Below are 12042 nucleotides of genomic sequence, written 5' to 3'. Positions count from 1 at the left end.
TTTGAGAACAGTCTGTCAAAGGTAAAGGCCACACGATAGAATTAAAGGCTTGACCCATTAACCGAAACAGCTTTATTCGATTTGGATCAAGCTTGAGGTTAGGAGTGAAGGTCAGCCACAGATGATGAAATTATACTTGGGAAACAACAGGTCAAAGGGCAGGGTCATAGGGCAAGGTCAAAGGTTCAGCCGTAAGACCGACTGCAGGATGTGGGTGTTGCATTCTCTGAGTGCTCATTCTTGTTTTAAAATGCGACCTGTTGATGAAGCCCATCATTGTGCATTGCCTATCCATCTGTCTATCTATCAACCTGCCCATCTATGTCTTTTTCTAAGTCTGACTGTATATCTTCCTGCTTATCCATCTCTCTCTCTCTCTCTCTCTCTCTCTCTCTCTCTCTCTCTCTCCACACACACACACAAATGGGTCCCACGCCAAAATATAAAGTTTGCCACAAGTCGCGCTCAAAGTTCGGCGCCTTTCTGACAGTTGTAACTCCCATAATAGTAAAACAGGAGATCATTTTCGGTCACAGGGAAAGCCAAAGTGTTTATTACAAGGTCCTAATGTTAAATGCACTTAAATACATGGAAGGAATGTTTTTTTGCTAGATTTAAATATAATATGTAGTTCTCAAAAAACAAATGCGATACTTATGGAGTGATTTGGGGCTCGAAATCATAATAAAATGACATGGTTTTTGTATCCTTATGATTATATCCATCTATTGACACATTGTATTCCCACAGAAGTAGAGTATCCTATATGTTGAAGAAGACAGGATGATAAACAGATGCCGAATGCAGGGACGCGGCAGGAAGTGAGCCATGCTGTGTGGGGGGGCAGCACTGTCCTGGGGTTTTGTTCTGATTCTCGCCTCGGGCTGACGGGGCAGCTAATCATGCAGCGGCAACTAAACCCAAGATTTAACCTAAGCAGTTCGTTGATGGCTGGATCTGAGTAAATTTTTGTACGTGATTCTCAGCCCTATCTGCAGTGTCGATTTAATGTTATCTGCATTGCCAGGCATTAGAGGTTGGGTCACGTTAGAGATATCCATCATAAAACGTAGTTTGAATTCAGAGGCGGTTAGCATCGTTCAGACGGTTGACTCTTCTGTGTGTGTGTGTGTGTGTGTGTGTGTGTGTGTGTGTGTGTGTGTGTGTGTGTGTGTGTGTGTGTGTGTACTGAAGAGGGGGAGTGATTCGTAACACTTCTGCGAACTTGAAATTTTTTGACATCGCCATTCCGAGGTCATTCCAGCTTTCCTGCAGCAGAGAGATGTAGAGCTGGGGCAGCGAGGGAGGGATGAAGAGGGGGAAGGGGAAGAAGTGTAAGGAAAGGTTGAGTCCAGTGAAGAGGAGAAAGAAAAGTGATGAGAAAAGAAAAAGGAAGAGAAGGAAGCAGAGAGAAGGAGAGAGCAGAAGTGGAAGTACATAAAAGGAAGATAAGGTGGAGGGAGACAAAAAAGAAGGAAGATCAAAGAAGGATATTTGTGAAGGAAAAAAATGTGATGCTTTGGGTAAACACAATGAAAATACCAAGGAAAAAGTATGGACATGACAAAAAGAGAGTCATATGAAGCAAGGAGGAAAATCAGAAAAAAGGCCAAGGAAAAGTAAGACATACAGTACAGACTCAAGGAATAAAAAAATGCAGGTCAAGAAATATCAAAAGATGCTGAAGGCGAGAAGCTGTGGAAAAAATATTAAACAGTAAGTGACACGGAAGACACTAAAATGAGGAAATGAGAGAAAAAATAACAAACAACAGAAGTAAGAGAGGGAGGACTACTGAAGCACACACACACACAGACACGCACACACAGACACACACACACACACACACACACACACACACACACACACACACACACACACACACACACATACACACAGAAGAGATAAGAAAAGAAGAGAGGAGAGGAGAGCATGGTGAGGCAAAGGGAGAAAAGAAAAAGAGAAACTGGCAAAGGGGTAATAGAAAGAAAGGAAAGAGGTAAAGCGGGAGAGAGAAGGGCTGGGGAAAGCACCATCCAAATTAGCCAAACATGAAGCAAACACACTGACATACATTATTCAACCAACTCATGGGGACATTTTTATATGGTAATGTGGGGATAATCAAGTCAATACTGCCCTCACCCTGTTTATTCTGCTCTCTCTCTCTCTCTCTCTCTCTCTCTCTCTCTCTCTCTCTCTCTCTCTCTCTCTCTCTCTCTCTCTCTCTCTCTCTCTCTCTCTCTCTCCCAGAGCTGCTCGTGGGAAATCAGTATATATGCGAGGTGAACCCAGGTCTGCTCAGGTGTGTGTATTATACCGCCCGCCTGATATTAGAGAACCGGCAAGGTTTCTCTCTCTCTCTCTCTCTCTCTCTCTCTCTCTCTCTCTCTCTCTCTCTCTCTCTCTCTCTCCACATCTGTTTATTAGTAGGTGAGTTCTTTCTGTTTCACTCGAAATGACTCCCATTACGCGATTCTCATGTTGTTCCATAGGCTTTGTCTGACTAATTTCTCTGTGACGGTTCTCTCTCTCTCTCTCTCTCTCTCTCTCTCTCTCTCTCTCTCTCTCTCAGTCTCATTTACTACACTTCTGCCGATATATCCTTCTCTATATTTTTTTCTCTCTCCACCAGTACACAAGACTATTTGAAAATATTATCTGTCTATCTATCTTTCTGTCTATCTATCTGTGTATCTATCTATCTATCTATTTATCTATGTATACTGTATATACTGTAGATAGATAGATAGATAGGTAGATAGATATAAAATGTTATGGTGTACGAGTATATATCGATATACTGTACTGTACATATATCATTAACTTAAAATGGATTATATGATATGGGAATTTTTTCTCGAAATAAAAAGACTTAACAAATAACTGATAAAATCTGCATTGAATTCAAACATTCCGCTTTGAAATATATTCACTCAGATAAAATACACACTAACGCAATCAATGATGCTATTTTTTTTCCTGTCAATTATTCTATTCCAACTCCCTTAGTCTGTTCTATATTAAGAAAAATGCATGCACTGTAAAAATTACGATCAAGTTCCGCCATCTCCTTAATGAGGGTACCCATACACAGAAGATATTAGACACTCAAAACCGGGGATTATTATGGCTGATAAGACTGCTCATTGTTGCCTACATGCTAGGTGACTTTTCTTTAGTATCCCTTGCTATGCTCCGCAGCAACATGATCAGGCACTGGACTTCATCCTTTCGGTAAGAATGACTGTTTTTCTGGAAATGGGCGACTCCCCTCTCAACACTGTCACTGAAAACATTTGTCTTGGAAACCAGGGGAGCTGTCTGAAGGCTCTGACAGAAGTTCCAGGTTTCTGGCACTTTCTTAGTCAAACTGATATTTACCTTCAGAATCTTTTATGACTTCTTAGAAATAGGTGCAGACAAGATTTCTAAAGCCAGCACAGGACCAAGCCGAAATGTTACTCGTTCTGGGCTTTCAGTCACCCTTCCTCGTCTTCCATCGCTATTACCATGGCCGTTTGGGCATAACAGGGATACTTTGACTGAAAAGGGAGAAGTATATTATCTTCTCCAATAGATGCCAAAAATATCCTTCAAATTTCAAACTTGTTACCTGGATGATCTTTTTCTGTGGGCAGCCGTGAAGGCTCTGAAGCAGTCTGCGATCATTTAAAAGGAGCAGCTGCTGTTAACCCTTCGTGGACCAGGGGTTACCAAGTTACACGGAAGGCTGATGGGGTCCCGGCGGACCCCAAAACTTAATGGTGTATTTCTGCCATATTCATAAAGTTATATCTACTAAACTTTGTACATATGTTGCCCAGAACACGGCAACTGGAACCAACCCACCAAGTGTCTCTTTTTGTTGTTGTTTTATTTAATTATTTAAAAAAAATCATTTTATCACAATTTCATTAAAGTTTGAGTGTGGAAGTACTGGTTCTACACTTATTTGCATGTCTGATTGTCAGTATTCTTGGAACAGGTTCTCAAAATAATAACAAGTTCATGTGTAAAGCAAATTAGCATGATCATAAAATAAAACTATCCCTATAATGTTCAGATCTGGTACAACAATTTCTTGTTTTATCCTCTTGATGAGCATCTTCTGTATTACTACCACCACTTGCATTTTCAGAATTATCATCAGCACTCACAGGAGACTCAATACTACTCACACTAATTTCACTGTCCGATCGTTCAAGCACTTCATAATCATCAGCGTCGGATACAGATAAATCACCATCTGAATAATTTTCTTCTTGGTCACCTTCTGCCACCGCCATTGAGGCATAAAACTTTGCTACTGGTATTGACATTGTCCTAATGTTTATAATCTGAAATATCTGAAAAAAATATATATATAAAAAATTAGTCACACGAAAGGCCAGGTGAGGTCCTGGCGGGTCCCACTGACATTTATTGCAATGTCACTCCTTAATCGTGCGAGATTTTTTGCTCAAATTTTATGAGGATATAAAATAACCATCTACAATGAAAGTCATGAGAGGCCAGGCTGTGAAAGTTAAAAATGGCTTCATGGCAACATTTTAAAAACATGCTGGGGTCTGCAGGGATCCCATTTGCCCACGAAGGGCTAACTGTACCACAATCCAGGCTTTAATAAAAATAAACCATGACATCAAATGTACTTACATCTCTATCTAAGCTGGTGACGTTTTTTAGTCGGTTTCTAGTCAACCACGTATTTAGACACAGAGGAACTTTGCCCCCATCTGGCTTAATGCATTGCCTTTGGACAACTGAATATCTGCTTCTCGATGTTTCCGTAAAGGTACAAAATGGAAAGTTCAAGAGGCCGCCTTATAATCTCTGTAGGTTCTGTACCTCAGCTGTTTCGTTTGCAAATATTAGGAGTTCCTCACAGTCATCATCGATGATAGGCCTCGCTTCTTCTGACTCCACCTGCGACTGGACAATGAGGCTCTGTTTTGAAACGGAATTGCTTGAAAGGTTTGATGCCAAGCAGCAAAATTAGTGCAGAGCAAGCACAGAAGCTGGGAGATGAACTTTGCTTCCTGTTCTGTTTCAGCTGCAAGTTTTGAATCATCAGGAAGCTGAGATTCCCCACTGAAGACTATTCACTGGAAGTCGGTCCAACCTGCACAGTGGAATTCAAGAGTCCAGGAAGGCGCTTTAGATTTCAGTGAATGGAACAAACAATTCCCGGCTCAAAGTCAGATTTCATCTGATCCCAGAATTTCCCATCGATGACGCTTAATATTGCTTGATAGAAGACCTGGTAATATGCTACTCCAGAGCATCGGATCCAAGACTCTTGACTGTTTCGACCAGAACATAGGCGGCTATCCAGCCTGTCATATAATGTATGTAAGGTTGCTCAGACTCACCGAGAAATGACGTCCTACACTGTCTTTGCTCTATTTCCTCCCTCTTTCCTCTTTCTGCTCTTCTCAAGATCTGCTCTAGCAGATGTTTCTTGTTATACTGAGGTTGAGGAAGAGGAAGACGCCAGTTTCACCGTCTCTGATATGCTGCTGACTCTCCCTTCCATCTTGTAGCCAAATCAAGAGGATCCTTTGTTTCTCTTCCTCCTTGCTCCCGTTGGGCCGTGAGGAATACTCGATTTTTTTCATTCTTTACCAAGGTAAGAGCACCAGTATGTACTACGTGAAATAAACCTTGGAGTCGAAGGTTTAATGCCACATCCGTTCCCTTTTTTTTTGGGGGGGGGGGGGAATGTGGGGGGAGGACTCTTTCTTTATTAGCTCCTTCCACTCTTGTTCAAGTGCCAAAATCTTTCTCAGTTACGTGATCGTTTCTTTTGTGGTAGTCCTTGTGTACATCGAAATTCCCGCCACTGCACTCCACGCCACCTCTGCACTTTCCCTCAACTCCTTTAAATCCACATAGCGGTAAAGGAAATCTCCTAACACTTGACCACCAGATGGGAGTTTAGAGCAGCGACTTTACTCTTCGCACATGTGGAAAGGAAAGCAAACAGCAACAGACTTAAAGATCTTTTCGGAGCTGCTTGTTAAAATGAATTTGCCTATGATATCTAATTCTATGAGCTGAAGATAAGGATGGCAAAACAAGAGGCCTTCCCCGCCCGCCAAACGCTTCAGCCGAAACCATCAGGAAAAAGTAAGAAGAACCGCCATCCAGCTTAAAAAAATTGCCATAGAAATTTCATAGGAAAGACTGAAAAAAAAATAAATAAATAACTATAGCCTAAGCTGACTAAAATCTGTAAGTAGAAATCAACATTGTCTGAGAAACTGCTGCTGTATTTGCCTCGATCTGCAGGAAAGGAAAAGTCAGTCAGATTAATTATTCAGCAATGAACGTCCTTAACTGAAGATTCGAGGTGAGATACGTATCCAATCGACTTTTTAACGTTATTACTGTAAAATAATCTACCACATTTCCAGGCATTTTGTTCCATATGTTCCTTATATTGAAGAAGAAATGTTTTGCTTCATTAGACTGGAAATTCATACCAATGATGGTATAACCATTACCTCTAGAGTAATTTGACTGGGTTTATTGTGAAGTACGTGTCTGCTGCCATATTGTCATCTCCTTTAAATAATCGTGTTAACTTCAATCAGGTCCCCTCGTAATCTTCACTTTGACAAGTTAAACAGCTTTAGCTCCTCAAAACGTTCTTCAAACGGTTTGTTTCTTAATCTGGGTATCATTTTTGTAACTCTTCGCTGCACTTTCTCTAATTTCTTATTATCTTTCTATAATAATTGACCTAAATTGATCACAGTACTCTAAATGAGGCCATTCTTTGGAACTGTACCAAATGAGAACAATATTCTTTCAGTCGAATTCAAATGCTCTGCCTATAAATCCGACTAATTTATTAGTTTTTCCTATTGATTCCATGCACTGTCAACGTACTTTTCGAATAGTTTGTTACTGGAGCTGAGTATTATTCATAATATGCCTATTTTTCTTTTCTTTTTTTCATTTTTACATCCAGTATTTAAAACATTGCAATTGTCAGTATGAAAATCCATTGCCACGTTTGAACCTAATTGAATCATTAATCTAGATCTCTCTGAATCATCAATCTCTTCGGGTGCATCTGCTCTATGACCAATTTTTGTATATTCAATAAATTTGGAGATTTTGTAAGACAAAGTTTCATCACTATCGTCAAATAAGATGAGAAGAGAACAGGGCTCAGAACTGAACCCTGCGGTACTCCACTTGTGAGATTCATCCAGTCTAATTCTTTACAGTTAAGTACAACTCTGTTTATGTCCCATTAGCCAATTTTCAATCCGTTTTTGTACACAGCCACTGATACCATAGACTTTTTCAAGAAAACATTTATGAGGAACTTATTCAAATATTTTCTGGATATCGAGATGGATTACATCAACAGATTTAGTTTCATCATACATGTCTAGTAAGTAAAAACCATGAGTTTTTTCATAATCTTTGTGGAAAAGAATTGTATTTAGCGTATTCCACAAATATGCTAAGAGTGCAAAAACCCTTCAGTTACCCTGAATTTTAGTTGATAAACATCAAACTTCACACACAGTGGTTGTTCAGTAAAAAATCCTAAGCAATAATTGTGAAATGCATACGCAAGATGGATATCAGTGAACTTACCCTATATCTATATGACAAGGGTCCTCCTGTGATGTTAAGTGGTATATTTTTGCTGCGCCTCCTCTCCCCAAAGCTGCCCTCCAACTCCTGCCCGGTGCCTAGACCCACGCCGGTGCCCATGCCCAGGTTGGCAGTGCTCATGGGTCTGCCTAGCACCCCCGTTCCGCCCCCACCCACGCCCACGAGGCCCCCTGGAATGGGCGGGTCTGGGGCGTCTTCGTCGATGGTGAAGACGACACTATGGCCTGTGTTGTTGACCACACCGCTCACCTGCCGAAAGGGAGGAAATGGCTAATCCTTCTATGTTACTGCTACTGGTACACTTGTTACTTCATTCAGGCTAACAGCAAACAGTTTTTCGAGCTGGGAAGACCACAGTAGTTAGTGTGGTGAAGTGTCTCAGTCAACCTTTCTGTCACAATAGATTCATTAAGGTACTTCACTCAGGTAAGCATTATACGATTTAGTTTATCTGACAGTAATCTTAGCAGGTCAAATTTAACGAAGATAGCAAGGTAAGAATAAGCAAATAAGAGTGATTCATAGATGCAGTCAACAATTAAAAGTAATGGAATAATAGCAGTAACGAATGATTGGAAAAGATAAACAAAATGCAACAACAGATGAACTGAAGGTGTGGAAGATAGATAGCCTGACTGATGGAGCAGCCTCTGGTGGTCGGATTGGTAATGGCTGCATCTACCATTTTTCCTGACTGAGTTCAATCCTACCCGAGGACGGATATTTATGAGTGCAGTGCTATGTCCTTTCACGAGTTCTCACACGTCCGTGCCCTGCCGAGGTTCCTTCGATGACTCTTAACCACTCATACACAAATTTCCACATGCACTTCTCATCCACAATTCAACAGCCTTCCACAGCAACGCACATACGTGAAGCATTGGGTGGGGGTAAATGACTTCAGTGACAGAAATTGGTCGTCTTTGCCCCTAAGAATTACTTTTCTCTCAGCACCTACACAACATGGGTTGAATACGTTAAGCCAGGCCTGGCGTGTGCTAGCCAGTTGCTTAAATACATATACAGATCTGTCTTGGTTATTTCTGCGCCACCGTTATTTCCGTGTCACAGTATGTTACGTTCTGCCTATAGGACCACTGAAAGCAAATAAAACGAACAAAACATTCAAGTTAATATTATTTAAGTAGCATTACCTTTTTTCTTTAAAACCTGTTGAGACGATTAGGTACAACCGTCTTCTCTCAACAGCATTGCATGGATTGGCGTTTAGGAATTTTTCTGCGACACTAGTGTATTTGTTTATATCTCAACTGAGCTGTGTTGGCACAATCCCATAATAATGGTTAGATCACAGTAGACGCCAAGACGCAAACAGTTACATTGGTGCTACATAAGATTTCCAACACAGCTTCACCTGTAGTGACTATAAGTGGAGTCAACCGTACAACGTCGCCAACTTTTGAAGTATTCCACACTTGAACTCTGACCAACACTTGCACAGCTCTGTTTACACCTTCGGACAGTGGAGGTGTCACGCGTGCACAACTTAGCCTTTATGGTCACTGTAAGTTTTTTGTGACAGGTTTTTCCTTCGTCTGTATGAAGGTGTCTGTGTTTATGCATTAATATTAGTGTGTGTGTGTGTGTGTGTGTGTGTATGGATCTAACTCCAGGCAAAGGCAAATTTTGACGCTGTGGCATTACGCACAAAAAAAATGTCCTTTCATCTGACCACAACAGTGCGTGGCGCATCTTCAGTTTCCAGTCATGTAATTTTTGGCCATTTGAATCCCCCTCTTTCTCTGCTGCTCATTTATCAAAGGGTTCTTCTTGGCACAGAAGCCCTTACAAAACACCTACCAAAGTAAAGCATCATGGAGAGTATGAAATGAGGCTCCCTCTGTAAGTCTAGTATTAGCTTTACTGTCTCTTAAGAACACTGTTAGTCGTCTCATTGGTCTTGGGGGCCTTATCAGGGGCTTTACAGGGGAGGGGTAATTCCTTGCATCCCCCCCTCTTCCACCCTCCTGAAACCACGCGGCATGTCTTGCACAGTTCACATCTTCAGTTCCTTTATTGCACAAATTTATTTATTACTGTGACCTGAATATTTTTTTTTTCCATGTGCTCTTCCCACCCATTACAATAAAGCATAGACAAAGACGTGCGGCCACGTGTTCAACTTTTTTTTTTATCCATATTCCCCTTCCACTGCCCTCCCCCCCTCCCCCAGGAAAAAAATACTAACAAAGCAATCCATATCACACACAGGCTTTCCCACCCACTGACTGAGTGGGCAAGTTTGAAATCTGCCACAAGATGCACTATACACTACATACTTCTACTCACATAATGTGTTTGAGAACCGTTACACTTTATGCAGATCATTGCAGTGCTGAACATTTTCGCTCAATAGTGCGGCAAAGAGACATAGGTTGAAGGGAGCCGGTAAGTGGAGGAGAGTTAATGAGACGAAAAGCCTGATTTCATCTTGTTGAGAAAAGAGCCTCCTCATATATGAGAGTTGTACTCTACACTGGGTTGAATAAAACCCGTTTATAAAGGCAACAACTGTGCAGGGGTAAAGAAGGCACAGAGTCAGCTTAGCGCACCTAATCTCTTGCAATCGGATTTTGCAGGAGAGGTAATATGACCTATCCAAGATATAAGAGAAAATGAAACCCCAAGTATGTTCAAAGATGATGCAAGATTGAGTTGAATATTGTTAAAAACTGGGGGATAATCTAGCGGAAGATTTTGACTGGTCGAAAGATGCAAGAAGTCAGTTTTTCATCATCATCATCATCATCATCCGGACCTCCATTCCCACCCTAGGGCAGGGTGAGGAGTAGCATTGTCCAGACAGCCCAAAATTGCCCAATCCAATGGGCCACGCTTCCATTCACTCATCATTCAAGCCCCCGGAATCCTGGTTCTATGATACGCCACAAACGTTCACCACGTTCTGTAGCTTCACATAAACGTATCTGACTGAGTCAATCCGGACTCTGCCACGTTAAAAAGGGGTGCCAAATCCCTGATCATGCACTTCTCCTCACAACAATCATCCAGCCAGTTCGATCTCTTGTCAGTTCCCTAGCCTCACCAACTTCCAAACCTCTTTTCCTCACACACTCATCCACCATATCTCACCACCTTCTCCTTGGCCTACCTCGCCTCCTCCCTCCTTCAAATTCGCTCAGATATACCTTTTTCACCACTCTATTGTTATCAATTCTCTCCACATGACCATACCATCTCAGGACACTCTCTTCGATTCTGGTGTCCACCGACTTCCTCACTCCGCGTCTTTCACGAATCACATTATTTCGTGTCCAACCACCCTCTGTACTCCACATACATTCCTCAGCAGTCCCGTCTCCAATGCTCTTACTCTTGAATTCTCATTTTCATGCCACTCTATAGTCTCACATCCATCTGTTAAAGTTGGCACTAGCACTCCTTCATGTAAGCCTCGTGCAGCTGCAACACTCAAGCCTCTGTTTCTTATCAAGGCCTTCATTGCACCAGTAACTTCTCTTCCTTGTGTCACTCTGCTCTCAACTTCGTTTGCACATTTTCCTCTCTTTTCTATCACTTACCCAGGTATTTGAACTCTCTCACCAATGTTAGTTTCTCTCCATTCACTGTAACATCGCACTGGGAGTCACCTTCTCTCTCAATAACCATCAATATACTCTTTTTCTACATTTACCCTCAAGGCACGACGCTCACAAACCTCACCAAAACTCTGCACTAGCCTATCAAGTTCTTGTCCGGTACTTGCAAGCAGTATTGCATCGTCAGCATACAACTAATTTGAGACATTCCATCCATCACCATTCATTACCAACGCCATCCCTCTCTCCGTTACTCGTGTTTTTACTTCTCTCATCACCCCATCCATATATATATTGAACAACCATAGGGACATCACACAACCTTGTCACACGCCCACAGAGATCGTGAACCACTCACTTAGATGCCCATTAACCCTTACACATGCTTCACTATCATCATAAAAACTCTTGACGGCACCTAACAGCTTACCATCTACACCGTACATGCGCAAAACTTTCCACAATCCTTCTCTGTCCACTTTGTCGTATGCCTTTTCCAGATCCTTGAATTCCATTAACACCTTATGGTCCTTCTCACAAGCCTTCTGTGCTATCTGTCTCACTGCAAATATTTGATCCACACATCCTCTGCCACTCTTAGAGCCACCCTGTTCATCACTCACTAGGACTTCTGATATCTCTCTTACTTTCTCTATAATAATTCTTCCATATACCTTCCTTACCACACTCAATAAACTTATCCCACGATAATTCTTGCACTCACTTCGTTCACCTTTATTTTTGTACAGGGGTACAATCACAGCCTTTTTCCACCCTGCAGGTACAGTTTCACTCATCCATGCCTTCTTACATATCTCCA

At 41.7% G+C, this 12042-nt stretch overlaps 1 protein-coding gene across 1 annotated transcript in view; it reads right to left on the bottom strand.

Moving 5' to 3' along the window:
* The window catches only part of LOC145415128 (carbonic anhydrase-related protein 10-like), a 716332-nt gene that overhangs the window by 276191 nt on the left and 428099 nt on the right, over positions 1-12042 (bottom strand). Inside the window, exon 4 of the mRNA XM_080284548.1 lies at positions 7621-7890. Coding sequence (XP_080140674.1) covers positions 7621-7890 — 270 coding nt within the window. The remainder of the gene's footprint in view (positions 1-7620; positions 7891-12042) is intronic.

Source organism: Coenobita brevimanus, chromosome 101, assembly GCF_032717465.1.
Source record: "Coenobita brevimanus isolate Jiangsu-jjx chromosome 101, ASM3271746v2, whole genome shotgun sequence".
Lineage (NCBI taxonomy): Eukaryota > Metazoa > Arthropoda > Malacostraca > Decapoda > Coenobitidae > Coenobita > Coenobita brevimanus.
Note: the sequence above shows the minus strand (reverse complement) of the source record. Positions and strands in the feature narration are given on the sequence as shown.